General features: G+C 44.8%; 2 protein-coding genes across 2 annotated transcripts in view; one reads left to right on the top strand and one right to left on the bottom strand.

Annotated features, from left to right (window-relative positions):
* LOC126342669 (phenylalanine--tRNA ligase alpha subunit) overlaps positions 1–14,797 on the bottom strand; it is a 121,791-nt gene extending 106,994 nt beyond the window's left edge. Inside the window, exon 1 of the mRNA XM_050001876.1 lies at positions 14,646–14,797. Within this exon, the coding sequence (XP_049857833.1) occupies positions 14,646–14,786 (141 nt within the window). The 5' untranslated portion in view covers positions 14,787–14,797. The remainder of the gene's footprint in view (positions 1–14,645) is intronic.
* Positions 14,798–15,575: 778 nt separating this feature from the next.
* LOC126342742 (vesicle transport protein SFT2B) overlaps positions 15,576–16,265 on the top strand; it is a 74,168-nt gene continuing 73,478 nt past the window's right edge. Inside the window, exon 1 of the mRNA XM_050001881.1 lies at positions 15,576–15,829. Coding sequence (XP_049857838.1) covers positions 15,758–15,829 — 72 coding nt within the window. The 5' untranslated portion in view covers positions 15,576–15,757. The remainder of the gene's footprint in view (positions 15,830–16,265) is intronic.

Below are 16,265 nucleotides of genomic sequence, written 5' to 3'. Positions count from 1 at the left end.
TTACATCCTCATCCTGGAAGGAATCACATTAACACATACGGCTACCTAAGAAGGTTAATTTTATCTGCAAGGTCTTTATGTAAGATACATTTATGAGGATATACCATGTTATTTGACTGGTGTTAGAATGTACTCTCACAGTACTTTAACAGTAAACCATGCGATAATACACAAACCTACTTCTCTTTTAGCACCTGATACGAGAGGTGGAGAAGCATCTACAAAACATTTCAAGGGTATTAAACAACACTGTGACAAAACACACTGCTTTTCTTTGGATTGTCTATATTTTCTCTGTGAATCTGCCTTGTTAACAATCCAAGACTGAGGAACAATATTCAAGTATGGGTCGAATGGGGGTTATGTAAGTTACTTCTTTTGTGTGTGGACTACATTTTCTGAAAATTCTTCGAATGAATCTCATCCTGCAATTAGTTTTATTGTCATTCCATTTTCAGCTGTTTCATACACATACCCATATAATTAATGGATGAGACCATTTCCAGATATTGTTCAGTAAAAGAATAGTCATTCAATACCATGTCTTTCCACCTTTTTAGCCACAATACATTATACATTGTGGCGATACCTGTAAGACACCGCTAGCCCACGCCTCTCGCGGTGTGCGTTTAACCCCATTTAAATGACGCGCCAAGCGCGCGCCCAGCGGCTGTACGATTAATTAAATAATCGGCGTGCGAATCACAGTTGAAATCTCTGGTCCAGAGGGACGTGAAGAGGCTGTGGTCCAGAGAGAGAGTAGAGTCAGTCGAGTCTTGTTCAGTCTTAAGAGTCAGTCGAGCTAGAAAGTGTCTTGTGAAACGATCATTCTGTGGATAATATTAGTGTGATGATTTCTTATATATGTGTTGTGTTGTCTTCTTCGATGAAAAAAAAAAATATATAGGTAAAATAAATTTTTGTGATGTCCATCAATAAGTTCATTCCAGTAAAAATAGAACCACTTCCCTTCACCTTTATTCACCCTTTTTTCTTTCTTTCCTTTCAACAAAACAAAACAAAAAAAAAAAAAAAAAAAAAAAAATATACCACCCCCCCCCCCCCTTTTTTTTTTTTTTTTTTTTAATTCCGGACATCACAACATATGTTGAGAGTCAACTGCCTACTCTTACATCAAGCACTGATGCTCTGCACTTTTTACAGCACTTAGCTGCAATTTTCTAGCATTGCAATGTGTGTGTATACAAAAGCACCACCTGCAAAAAGTCTCAAGTAATTTCTGATGTTACACACTAAGTCATACCTTCCACAAATGCAAGGAACATGGCAATTACCTGAGTGCTGGTATCTACTTGCTTATGGCTCTTGTGGACAAACAGAGAAAGCTGGGCTTGAAATGAACACCGTTTGCAGAACACATGTCGATTTCTACAGAGGAAATTGTCGGTCTCCAGAAAAATTAAAATAAATATGGCAGAAACAACCATCCACTATGACATCAATATGGCGCCTATGACGCCATTACGTAAACATGACAACAAACATGAAAATGCATCGAAAAACCTAATCAAACAAACAGGACAAGCATGGGAAATTGGGAGTTTTTGGGTGGGGAAAAAGTAAATATAAACAAATTTAAACACACACCACAATACCAAACCACACAAAATGACAAAAAAACCAACAACACAAAACTCCCCAAATTCACACTAAACACAATATCCTCTTGAATCAGACACTTCCCTTGACCTATATAGCTCAACAGCAGCTCCCGATCCCAGAACGCCCAAAGCCACCACAAATTGGAATCGAATACTTCCCTTGACCTATATAGCTCAACACCAACTCCCGAAACTGGAACACCCACAGCTACAACCACCCATTGGAATCTAACAGTTCCCTTCACCCACATAGGTCAACAAAGACTCCCAATACCAAAAAACCCACAGATATGACCACAAATTGGAATACAAAACTTCCCTTCAGGCAACAACATACCTACAAACCAACACAGTAAATCACACAACTCAGAACCACCCCACCAGCCACAACAACACACAACAGATACACTTTTTAAAAAACGCTTACCACAATAAAAGTTCTGGTGCCGCAACCTAGGTCAGCCACCACACGCACGCACGCACACACAACCAAAAGAAAGACCCAACCTCCCTCTCATCCCAAAATAAAATACCCATAAACAAAAAAATAAAATAAAATAAACAAATCTCAATCACACACTACAACTCAACAACAAAAACTACAACAAAATGGATCCCCCGCAACTAAATCACAAACCAACACACACTCCCCCCCCCCCCAACAAACACTACCAACAACTAAGCCGCCGCCCCCCCCCCACTCCCGAACTGCAGCCACCCACCCACAAGAACCACCCTAACTACCTACCTTCGGCCTATACATCTTACTGATAGCCCTTAAAAACCCGAAGAAAAACAAAACAATAGACCTCAGGGACGCTCTTCCGCCAATGGTACTCAACTAAATGAGACTGAAATTTAGAAAAGCGCCTCTTCCCCCTCCCTAGAACTGACTTAACGGCCCCCCACATCCCCTCTATGGTGTTCGTACAAGCCCCTGTCTCATAATTTTTAAGCTCTGAACTACGGTTCATCACTAAATGATTTTACCCCCTCTCACCCAAACCCCTATAAGAAGGAAAAACATCAGAAACTACAGTAGAACATGGTTCTATAAACTCCTGAATTACCCCCAGTAATTCCCTCTTAGACCGCCCCTCCACAACCCTAAAAACACATTCCGAACATCCACCCCCCCTCCCAATACAACAGCCCTCTAAACCTTCAGACCAACCATACTCCCTTTTCCCAAGCTGTGTCTTGTCCACCTCCACCACAATCCCAGGTCCACCCAACTTACCCCTTTATTTAATAAAGTTAGAACATAATTCACGACAAAACGAAAACCACACTCCTCTCACTCTCATCAGTCTCATACGTGCAAAAACTGATAGGAATCTCGCGCATGCCCAGCCTAGACTTCTCGAATCAGGAACCGTGATGTATGGAGCACCATAGATTAACCCTACGGCACTGCCATGTATAACCATCCCTGGTCCGAGATGCCAGAACTTCTGCCAATTTCATGCCATGCCTACAAACAGCACACTTCACAACCTCCACCAACAAGCCAAAGAGCTGGAGAAATTTAATCAACTCAAACGGACTCACCACCATCTCAGCATGCAAGCGCACAGTGTTAATTTTATCCGGCTTATCCATACCTAACAAGAGCAGCAAAAAATTAATTTACTCAAATTAACACATGACCTACAGGAAACAGCACTACAATAACTTTAACACAAAAGCACTAAATCATTAACTCACTGAAAACAATTCCTCTCCACACACAGCCAAAACGAGAACCACCCAGAACAAGCAGTAACACCAAACTGAACCCAATACACCACACAACACGAAACCCCTAAGCACACCACCTGAGGGCACCACAAACAGCAACACGACGACACCTACAAGCATGCCACACTTACACACCAAACTCCGCGCCGCCATGATGCCACACACCCCAACAGCCCTACGTCACGGGTCAAAGCCGTTGGTTGGGATTGGACATTTCGGTCAACCCACAAATTATATAGCTTCTTCTGTGTACTTTGATAGTTTAGTTTTTGAATCCCTGATGGAGTTTGGGCAGGTGGTGATGGTAGCAATTACAGTTCAGTTCATGGGGGCAGGATCGACTGGAGCCAACATGTAATTTTTCCCTCTCATCCCTGTGAGGTTTGGGTTTCAGTGAGGATTTCCCTGTCTTTACTTCTGGAACAGAAGAGGACCATTTTCTTATATGACCTGCAATCTGTGGCTCATTCTGCCACTGGTCAGTGGTAGATTACTAGTCTTTTTTGTCCTGGGAAGATGGTTGGTTTGTGGGATTGAAGGGACCAGGCTGCAAGGGTCATCGGTCCCTTTTTCCAAAAACCCACAAAGAATAAAAACAAACAATGGAGATGACAAGAGATGACACAGGACAAAAAAGACTCACTCACACAGAGACCAGACAAAAGGAATTAAAAGCACACGGAGTGTGACTGTGGTTGGCCGACCATAGAGGCAAAAGGAAAAGCCAACCACCTAGAAACACACTAAAAAACCAAGTCTAAAATCGTAGGACAAAAGCCAAACTCAATACAAAGAATGACAAACACTTAGATCAGGTGGTAAAAGTCCCCTGCCCGCATAAAATGCAAAACTAAGCCAGCCATGGCAGTGTCACCTGTTAAAAGGTCAGGGAGCGTATCAGGCAGAGCAAACATCTGCCGGAGCACAGTTAAAAGGGGACAGGCCAACAATAAGTGGACCACCGTCAAAGCCAACCCACAGCAACATAGAGGCGGGTCTTCACAGTGCAGTAAATAGCTGTGCGTCAACCAGGTGTAGCCAATTTGGAGCCGACAAAGGACGACTGATTCCCTGCGAGTGGCTCGCATGGATGACCATCACACATTCGTCATCTCCTTGATAGTGCAGAGTTAGTTTGGTGTTTTCAGGTTGTGCCATTAACCGTCCCAAGCCGCGAACACACTGCAGCGGAAGACTGCTCGCAAATCGGTATCCGGGAGGCCAATGTTCAGAGGTGGTTTACTGGTGGCCTGTTTGGCCAGGCAGCCAACATGTTCATTGCCCAGTACCCCTACATGGCCTGGGGTCCAAATGAAGGTCACTGAGAGTCTACTCCTGTACAGGGCAGAAAGAGACTCCAGGATTAACAATACCAAAGGATGCCTAGGGAAGCACCTTTTAGGTTGCTCAAGGAGTCACTACAAATGACGTAGGACTCACCAGAGCAGGAGTGGGTATGTTCAAGAGCACAATAGATGGCAACCAGGTCTGCAGTGAATACGCTTCAGCCAACCAGCAAGGAGAGTTGTTCTGTATGGTTAACATGAGCGTAAGCAAAGCCAACGAGACTGTCGACCAGGGAGCCATCAGTGTAGATGATGCCTGAACCCCCCAACTTGCCAAGAACAGAGAGGAAGGTCCGGCAGAGGACCTCAGGTGGGACTGAGCCTTTGGGGCCAAGCAATAGGTCGAGCCAAAGCAGCAGCCAAGGTACTGACCATGGAGGAGTATGGAAACAAGTCTACAGGAAAGGTGGTAGGGGGGAAGCATCAAGGTCATGAAGAAGTGACCGGATACGGACGGCAAAGGGATTTACAATTTTGGGCTGCCATTGCTGGAGATGGACCGCCGTATTGGGGAAAAGAAGACGGTAATCTGGGTGTTAAGGTGAACTATGGATGTGTGCAGTGTAGTTTGAGAGCAATAGTTGCCACCGGAGCTGCAATGGAGGAAGGCACGCTTCTACAAGGAGGCTGTTCACAGGGCTACATCGAAAGGCTCCCGTAGCAAGGCGAACTCCACAGTGGTGGACAGGGTCTAGCAGGCCCAGTACACAAGGGGCATCTGAACCATACACCATGCTTCCGTAATCAACACAGGACTGTACAATGGCTTGGTACAGCCGCAGTAGTGTACGACGATCAGCACCCCAGCTGGTGTGGCTCAGGCAGCGAAGGAGATTGAGATGCAGCCAGCACTTGTCTATAAGCTGACGAATATGGGGAAGCCAACTTAAGCGGGCATCAAAGACCAGACCCAGGAAGTGGTAAGTCTCCACTACGTCTAGTAGTTGGTCATCGAGGTAAAGTCTGGGATTGAGGTGGACGGTATGATGGCAACAGAAGTGCATCACACAAGTTTTGGTGGAGGAAGACCGAAAGCCATGATTGAGGGCCCATGACTGCGCCTTCCGTATAGCTCCCTGCAGACAGAGTTCAGCAACAACAGTAGAAGAGGAGCAGAAAGAAATACAAAAATCATCAGCATAAAGGAGGGGAGAGAGTGATGATCGTACTGCGAGCGCAAGACCATTGATGGCAATTAGAAAGAGTGGAACGCACAGGTCAGAGCCCTGCGGGACTACATTCTCTTGTGAATGGGGTGCACTATGGGAAGCACCAACACGAACTCGGAAAGTGCCGTAAGAAAAAAAGTTCTGTATAAAAATCGAGAGGGGTCTCCGAAGACCCCACTCATGCAGAGTAGCAAGAATGTGGTGGCTCCAAGTAGTATCATAGACCTTTGTGAGATCGAAAAAGACGGCAATGAGGTGTTGTCGCTGGGAAAAGGCTGACTGAATGGCAGACTCTAGGTACACTAAGTTGTCGATGGTGCAGTGTCCTTGGCGAAAACCACCCCTGGGACTGAGCCAGGAGGTGACAAGGCTCAAGGAGCCAACTCAACCGCCGGCTCACCATGAGTTCGAGTAACTTGCAAAGAACATTGGCGGGGCTAAGGGGCAGTAGCTGTCTACCTCCAGTGAGTTCTTGCCAGGTTTCAGAACGGGGATTATGATGCTTTCCCGCCATTGCGACGGGAACTCACCCTCAACCCAGATATGGTTGTAAAAGTCTAGGAGGCGCCGCTGGCAGTCCACCGAGAGGCATTTGAGCATCTGACAGTGTATGCGATCTGGTCCGGGAGCCGCATCAGGGCAAGCAGCTAGGGCACTTTGGAATTCCCACTCACTGAACGGAACATTGTATGATTCAGGGTGCGCGTGTGAAATGAAATGCTCCAATGTTCCAAGCACTCTTTCAGGGAGCGGAAGGCCAGTGGGTAAGTCGCAGAAGCAGAACTCTGAGCAAAATGCTCTGCTAAGCGGTTGGCAATAGTGTCGGATTCAGTACAGACTGCTCCATTCAGTGAAAGCGCAGGGACACTGATGGGGGTCCGATAGCCATAGAGTCGCCTAATCTTGGCCCAAATCTGCAATGGAGAGGTACGGAGGCCAATGGTGGAGACATACCTTTCCCAGCACTCCTGCTTGTGTTGGCAAATGATGCGGCAGGCCCATGCACGGAGCCGTTTAAAGGCGATGAGGTGTTCTAATGAGGGATGCCACTTGTGACGATCTTTAATCGCCGCCTGCGATCTTTAATCACCTCAGCAATCTCAGGCGACCACCAAGGCACAGTCCTCCGCCGAGGGGACCCAGAAGAACAGGGAATGGCAGATTCTGTGGCAGTAATGATGTCGTTGGTGACTGAATGAACCACCACATCAGTGGCATCATTGGAAAGAGGCACAATAGTGGCAATGGAGGAGAACAAATCCCAGTTAGTCTTATTCATAGCCCACCTGCAGGGGCGCCCAGAAGAGTGACACTGTGGCAGTGACAGAAAGATTGGAAAGTGGTCACTACCACACAAGTCGTCGTGCACACTCCATTGGACAGATGGTAAGAGGCTATGGCTGCAGATCGAAAGGTCGATGGCTGAGTTTGTGCCATGTGCCACACTGAAATGTGTGAAGGCACCATCATTTAAAAGGGAAAGGTCGAGCTGTGCTGATACATGCTTAACGGTGCTGCCTCGTCCTGTTGCCACTGATCCACCCCACAGAGGGTTATGGGTGTTGAAGTTGCCCAGTAACAGAAAAGGTGGTGACAATTGGGCTATCGGCGCAGCCAGGACATGCCGCAGGACATCAAAATTCAGTGGAAGAAACAGATTGCAGACAGTAACAGCCTGAGGCGTCCACACCCAAACAGCGACAGCCTCTAAAGGTGTTTGTAGAGGGACAGACTCGCTGTGAAGGGAGTGAAGAACGTAGATGCAGATGCCACCAGATACCCTTTCATAAGCTGCCCGGTTCCTATAACAACTCCAATAGCCACAGAAGGTGGTGGTTCGATATCACCAGAAACCAAGTGTCTTGAAGAGAAATGCAGAGGAAAGGGTAAAGGCTGAGAAGTTGTCGGAGCTCAGCAAGATGGTGGAAAAACCCGCTGCAGTTCCACTGGAGGATGACATTGTCCATGGCCGAGAAAGGTGTGAAGGGACTGAGGAGGCAGATTACGCTGCTGGGTCATCTGCTGCCACCAACTGAGCACCTGTGCAAGTGCTATCCATTGTGTCCAAGGGACCAGTGAGATCTAGGACCTCAGCAGACACCAGGATCTCCACCTCATCCTCAGACGCAGAACTCTAAGGTTGCGGTGGGGCGGATGCCACCCCAAGTTCCTTGACCTTAGAGGTCTTCCTCTTGGACTTCTCTCGCTGCTCCTTGGGTTTCACTGGCTGGGAGGGCTTCACCAATTCAGTCTCTGGGATGGAAGCCCCATAACCAGCTGCTTGTGGGCACTTTTTCTACTGTCTTGCGTCGTCCTTCCCACTTGTGGAAACCTGGGAAGGGAAGGATCCAAGGGACTCCTTGCAAGCAAGAGAGCAGAAGAAGTGGGACCCTTCTCGGGCTTAGAAGTGGGGACGGACACCCCTAATGGGTGGAAGGGGTATTGCTCCCGAGGTTGCGCAGAAGCAACAGGGTGGGTAGTGCCCCCCATGGGCAAGGGGGCATGTGGAGTTGTACGGCTCGGCGGTCTGGCTGGAATTCGCTGAACTGATGGGGCTAGGACAGTTGTTGGAGCAGCGGCATATGAAGCTGTCATTCACACAGGATGTAGTCAGTCATATTTCCTCTTAGCCTCAGTATAGGTCAGTCGGTCGACGGTCTTACATTCCATGATTTTTCGCTCTTTCTGTAAGATCCTGCAGCCTGGCGAGCAAGGTGAATGATGCTCTCCACAGTTGTCACAGATGGGAGGCAGGGCACATAGAGTATTGGGATGTGACGGGCATCCGCAATCTCGACATGTGAGGCTGGAAGTACAGAGGGAAGACATATGGCCGAACTTCCAGTACTTAACCACCGCATCGGGGGAAGGATAAAGGGCTTGACAACACAGCAGTAGACCATCACCTTGACCTTCTCCGGTAATATATCACCCTCGAAGGCCAAGATGAAGGCACCGGAAGCAATCTGATTATCCTTAGGACCCCGATGAACGCGCCGGACGAAATGAACACATCGACACACTAAATTGGCGCTCAGCTCGTCATCAGACTGCAAAAGTAAGTCCCTATGGAAAATAATACCCTGGACCATATTTAAACTCTTATGGGGTGTGATCGTAACGGAAACATCCTCCAACTTGTCACAAGCAAGTAACCTTCATGACTGGGCAGAGGATGCCGTTTTTATTAATACTGACCCAGAGCGCATTTTGGACAAGCCCTCCATCTACCCAAACTTGTCCTCTAAATGCTGAGGCTTTGTGGACATGAAAGACTCCCCATCAGCTTTCATAAAAACTAGGAACCGGGGCGAATAACTGTCACTGCCATCCTGAGACTTATGCTCTTCCCACAGTGTGGTCTCCCAGGGGAATGTTTTGGGATCATATTTCTGAGCATTAAATTGAGCCCGGGAACGCTTAGAGACTGCTGGCGACTGGCCACCAGCAAGAGATTATGTACCACGCTTCAATGCAGGTCATCTGCCCTGATGCCACCCACTCTGACCAAGGGCCCTCCCCACAGTTGCCACCCAGCTTCAGCAAGGGCCACCTGGCAGGATGGCCATTGCCAGGAGTCCCAATGCCCCAGGGAGATAGGCATCTACTCCCTGGCACACGTGGGAGTTAACGGCGCAGGCATCAGCAGAGCGATCCCTGTGTTGGGGGGACTACAACCAACAGGATACATGATGGCCCCACCACAACGGACTGGCTACCATGCTGGATATTAGGTGACAATTAGTCCATGGTCGTGGTCAGTGCAGACAGGAACGTATCCATGCCCAAGAGATGGAGAGCGGGCAGGACTGCAGTGCAACAACAAATAAGATGGCGAAAGGTCTCAACACACAATGGACACAAAGCACCAAGTAAGGTGCCCTTCCCCAATCAGCTCGCTCTTCAGAATAATTTTGAGATTTGGAGGTCAAACCCGACAGGGGACCAACACATAAGGGCCAAAACATTTGAGACTCCTTTTAGTCGCCTCTTACTACAGGCAGGAATACCGCAGGCCTATTCTTACCCCTGAACCCACAGGGGGGTGTCCTGGGAAGAAGGCACCTTGGAAGGTGTCCTGTTCCCTTGTGAAGTTTGAGAAGGACAAGGCATCTCCAGCTGCAGTAATAGGATGGTTACCATTGATGCTGTGGGTTTGAGGATCAAAGGAACTGTCCCCACCGCCAACTGAAGAAAACAGGCACTGACTGTGTCCAGGGCCAGGAGCTGCTATTTGAGACATTTTAATTGTGATACGTGTGGATTTTGCCAGAATTTTTGCAAAGTTTATAATCGTATCTACTGTGTGAAATCACTCACAGTTTTTCTTAGCATCTTCGTAAGACAGGTAGTCAAGTGCTTTACATTCCTGGATTTTCTTCACCCTTTTGAAAACTGAATGTGTCAGTGAACAGGCAACTGGTGTTCTGGGCAGTTTACACATGTGTTCATTGCATGGACTGCACTCATGCAGTGTCCTCCTGCACAACCCACAAGTAACCTCATTAATACAGGAGGAGGAAATGTGTCATAATCTCTGCTGCCTAAAACGTCCCATGGGAGGAGCAAAATAGGATCTGCTTATAGACCATGACCTTAATTTTCTCAGGTAAAACATTTCCACTAAAGGCTAGAATAAAAGCCATCACCCTATTTGCGTTAGGTCCTTTCTGATTGTGATAAACAAAATTTACTCCATGCCACTCTAGTTTAGCAAGCAGTTCTTCCTCTATCTGTATTATTAGATCCCAATGGAAAAGGATTCCTTTAATCCAGTTGAGTCTGTTACAGGGAGAAATGATAAATGGCGTAACCCTGTGCTTGCCAAAGACCTGAAGTGCTCGTGATTGGCTACAAGTCAAATTTTTCAATAACAAAGATCCATTTTGTATTTTCTCTATTCCAGCAACTTCTCCAAATCTATCCTCAACTTTTTCAAATTGAAGTGGCTTCACTGGTGCAAAAGATTCTCCATCGGTCCTGGAGAATACCAAGAAATGTGTGAACTGACCACCACTCCATTTTCTTGCCCAACTTTCAGCATGGCCCAAGACGGAAACATCTTGGTGTTTAAGGCCTCTGCATTAAATTCCCCTCTCCCCACCCCCCTGTTAGAACTGCCATGTTGGCACAGCCACAAATATGCATGTGTTTAATCAGTTTCATCATGGATTGTCTGCCCTGATGCCACTCCGATCTGAGGCTCTCCCCATGGGTGGCACCCAACCATGACAAAGGCATCTGGCACAGTACACGTTGCCCGGAGTCCTGGCAACAAAGACTAGACAGGCATCTACTCCTCAGCATACATGGGCACGTTACAGCTCTAGCATCGGCAATGCAATCCCTACATTGTCAGGTGTCTACAATGGTGAAGGCACATTATGACACTTCCTACACTAAATCGGCTACAACACTGGCTTTCAGATGCAAATACAAATCCACCAATAGCAGGTGTAGAAGATCACAGCACACGATGGATAAATTGTGCGCCATATATGGTGTCCTTTTCCGAACAGCCCTTACAGCTGTAAAATTTAGAAAAGTGGAGGTCAAACCCTGAAAGGTGACCAAGTAATTAAGCCAAAACCGTTGAGAGAAATGCTGTGGAATGAGCTAAAACTGGTGGGTGCCCTAATAATAGCCAAGTGATCAACATAAAAGCTCAACAACTGCCTCCTACAACAGATGAAGTCACACAAATTCTATTCTAGCCCTTGAGATGGCAAGGGAAGACAGTAAAAAAGATGAAGAACTGTTTCAATATGTGGAAAATGTTTGCCACAGGCAGAAAATCTGCAGTTATACATACCAGTGGTTACAGAAAGCAAACAGAGTTCATGTGTTATGCTTAACAAAATGAAAACCAAGGTAGTGTGTGTACAGCAGGTGAACAAGTTGTACATATAAATGTTAAATGTGGATGAATTTTAACATCTTGGAAGTGAAACAGATAAAGAAGGCCAAACAGCCAATCTGACGATAAACTTGGCCTTGAATTTTGAATGTCTGTTCAAAATTTCGACCATCGTTGCTCTGAACCATGTTGGTTGTGTCAAATGACATCATTTACAAGCACGAACTGAATTTGTGAATTATCTCTATGAGCAGCAGAATTCTAGAACAAGTTAAGTTTATTTTGTCAAAATGAATATTCCGTAAGAAAACTGTTTAATGGTGAGGCAGATTTGCTGGCCAGTACTTAATATCAAGAGAAATGTCTGTACTGCTAATAGACACATTTAGAAGACATACACTACCCTAGCTTTCAGAACTAATATCTCCTTTATCTGTGAGGAGACATGTATTGGAGGAAGTTAAAAAGAAAGGGGAAGTCCCTCAGACCCCAAGATAAAAGGGACTTATATGTCGTTCACACATCAGGAAGGCATGGATGACAATAAACAAGGGGCAAGGGGGGGAATGAGGAGTTGCCAGTAAAACACTGATGTACCCTTCCACTTCATCTTTGCCTTCCGATGGCAGATGGCTCTCTTTATCCTGGGTCTAAGTGACCTGCACTTCCTTTATGACATAAAAAAAAAAAAAAAAAAAAAAAAAAAAAAAAAAAAAAAAAAACTATTATTTCTGAAAAATAACATTGATGATGTATTGTGTGAGAGAACGTGGGTAACAGAGAACAAAATGATGACAATACTCCTTTTTCATTTATATTAGTTTTTTACATGTAGGTTACAGTGACAGACTGATCTACAGCACTGGAAGAGATCTCTTATGTTGGAATGGACATTTTGGATGCGAGTTGGTGAAGCGGTATCTAACGTTTCAGTTAATCTGGATTAACCACAAGCATGTAAGTTGTCAAACTATAGTACTGTAATACCACTGTCCCGTAATGAAAGGCGATAACTACAGCATGTTGTTGTTTTTCAACATATAATTATGGTTTACAATTTTCACAAGGAGATCATGTGTAAAATGCTAGTAATGTCTGTTGGCCTAGTTTTTCAGGTGGACGGTGGCACATAACTGAATATGGAGAGAACAGAGTCTGGAGTTGATGCAAGAGGCACAACAGTCCAGGAGTCATCAATGGATATCTCGGTGTGTGCACCTAAGAACATCAACACTATGTTTGACATTGCAATTAATTGGGAACAGCCCACGTGTCATCACTAGTGTCTTCAGAGGCCAGCAATGAAGAACAAAATTATGTTTTTTATTGCATGTTACCTGAAACAAACCGTGTAAATCAAGGTACATTATACAATGCGGACTTACCAAATGAGGCAGTGCAGCTGTTAAAGACACACCTCATTTGGGATGATGGGGTTGCTCTGTATGGCCATTCTGATCTGAGTTTTTACTGGATTGGTAAGAACTGAGGGGATGTTTCCTTAATCAAGTCCACAGACAACCAAATGCTCTATCCCCATATGCTATCTGTCCTATCCTCATAAAGAATGTGAGTTTTCTGACAAGTCTTTTTGTTGTGCCTATCTGCAACTCAGCATCTCCACTATTTGGTGAGTAGCAACTATTCTTTTCATACTATCGTTGCATTCCATCCTGGATTTTCCATTGTTTGATGTTACGTATGCTGTGTGTTGTATATTTTGACCTATTGATTTACATTGTATTACTCTTATAAATGTAGTTATATCTTGGAATTACAGCAGTCTGGTGGAACTGGCAAAACTCCTTGAATGTACAAAAATGTTTCATTATGCACTTCTGGAAACTACAAGATTAACAACATATGACTAAAGCTAGTCCTAACATATGAATACCCTCCAAATAACCATGAAAAGTCCAGTATTGCGTAACAATATGCGAAGGATAGATTGCTACCCATTACATAGAGGAGGTGTAGAATTGCAGGCAGTGCTATGAAAAGACTGCTAAACTTTTAACTTCCTGGAGGGGGGGGAGGGCGGGGGGGGGGGGGGGGAGGGAGCAGACAGACAGTAACCGCGCGCGTGTGTGTGTGTGTGTGTGTGTGTGTGTGTGTGTGTGTGTGTGTGTGTGTGTGTGTGTGTGTTTTCTGCTTTTTTATGAAGGACTTGAGTAAAAGCCAAAAGTTTAGCTGTCTTTTCATGGTGTCGGTCTATGATTCTATGCCTTCTCTATGAGGTGTGTAGTAATCTATCCTTTTTCATACTGTAGCGGTAACCACAGCTATGTATAGAGAAATTATGCATGGTAGTAAAACAGGGTGACTTGTTGGTAATGCAAATGGTAAGCTTAGATCAATTGGCACGACAGCGATAAACTACAGTTTGCTTATCAAAGAGTGTTTGCGATTTACTTTTATTATTTTTTCTGCAATAACTCACAAATTATCAACTGAAGACATCAAACAAAGTATGGATATTGACGGACTTGTTTCAAGGGCGAGACGAAGACAGTTACAAATGATGAAAGGAAGACCACTTATATCTCGCAAAAACATTTTCAGGTGTAAATTCACATTATTTGCAACCTTCTGCATATCAACTTCGCACAGCAGTTTGCACACAGCCGTTCAAACAATCATTGTTCCCATGACCAATCCAGAGATGGAAAAACCTATATTGCAGAATGAAAAGCATACACAGCCACAACACTGAAATGATTCGCAAAGTAAAAACGTTAATATACAAGTATCTTTAATAAACACTTACTGCCAGCTTCTCCTAAAAATTAACCTGGATTACTGAGATAGAATTTGTTATACAATAACATGGAAAGCATCACAGGATCTTAAATGCATAACAATGATACATGTATTACTTAGGGGTGGTGGTTGCACAAACTGTTGCCCATACCTCGCCAAGAGCCTGGATACTGTTGACTGCTCCAATTATCTTCTGATGATCGGTTTTGAAGTGAACTGCAATATCCAATGTGTCTACATCACCAACTGAATTTAGATACTTCAATATATCCTCTTGCAGATTGAAACCCATCACCAATCCAAAAAGCCGAACTTTAGTTCGATCCGTTAATGTTCAAACTTTCCTTTCACTGCTGCCTAACGGCAATGCTCCACTACTTTCAGGACACCACCAGGCCAACACGAATCGAAGTAACAACTTAATCATGTACTTTCTCAGAAATGTCAACAACAAATGTTACACATACAAGCAGCACGTGCACCTCATCTTATTCCGCGACTCGCTCGCACACGCACTCAACTCACAACTGACTCAAGCACTAACATCCTTGGTGCCACCGTGACAGACGCAAAGCGAAGCTAATTCCAAACAAATGATAAAGTGTTCCAATACTACGATTGCAACTCTGAAAGATTAACCCTTTACAAATGTGATGAAACTGTACTTTTATACATTTTGTTCTATTACATCCATATCCCATGCTGCCATTGCATTTTCATTCTTTCTCCATATCTAGAAGGACCAAAAAACGAATGGAATTACATTTTCTGACATGCCTATTCGTTAACACTTTGAACATCAACCACATCACGACGCCAACATGTATCAGGTGTGAAAATCAAGGCTAAATCATTTTTCTCGAATTAGTTGACGGTCCAGTTTTATAACATGGCCACAAAGGAAGTGTTTCGATACAAGCGTCGCACAGTTTTGTACATGTATCGGCATTTCTAGACTATAATCTCCAGTAGCGCATAATTGAAAAATGATGTCTGTGGAATTTGGCAACAAAATCGTTGTTTTTAACGATGAGGCATCGAGAAGAAGTTTTGTAAGTAAGATGTAGGTATTCTTTGGTTGTGTTTGCATGTGACACTTGTTGCTGAGATTGGCAAAGCTGTTCTGCAGAACTGTCAAAATCTGAAGCTACACATTGTATAGCTGCAGCGTATTGACAAGTTGACGAAAAAGACTGAAAGGGAAGAACGAACACTAGTACTAAATCTTCGTGTCGTATATAAGCTTCTGTGGTTTGCTCAGTGATGGATAAACTTCGAAGAGCCTTAAGTGGGAATGATGCCCAGCCGGAAGAAGAAAGCGGCATTATGCCACAGGTGATTGTTGTGATTTACATTACAAACACATGTTTTGATGACACATTTTTGAATATTGCTACATTTTCGTGTCCGGCATGTAATTACGGTAAGGAAGCATTAATCATTACATGAAATTCAAAACGTACAGTGTGGATTGTTGTGTGATGGTCGTAAGTAAGTGTAATGCTGCACCCAGAGATTTGGCACCTAGAACGAAGATAGTTATAGTTTGTTGTAAGAGAAATGTAAACACATCATCCAGACTTAAAAGATATGCCCCTTTTTAATGTGTGTTATCCCAAGCGACAACGGGGAATTAAATTAATTGCCCTTACATTAGAACTTTCACGATTTTATTGCCATCGCTGCCGTCCTCTCATTTCATCCCTTTGGGCTCTCAGTTGTTGTAGGCTCAAGATTCTTGTGGCACCAAATTATCTACCACCTCTCGTAA

The sequence above is a fragment of the Schistocerca gregaria genome, chromosome 1 (genome assembly GCF_023897955.1).
Source record: "Schistocerca gregaria isolate iqSchGreg1 chromosome 1, iqSchGreg1.2, whole genome shotgun sequence".
Taxonomy (NCBI): domain Eukaryota; kingdom Metazoa; phylum Arthropoda; class Insecta; order Orthoptera; family Acrididae; genus Schistocerca; species Schistocerca gregaria.
This window is presented reverse-complemented; position numbering and strand designations above follow the sequence as displayed.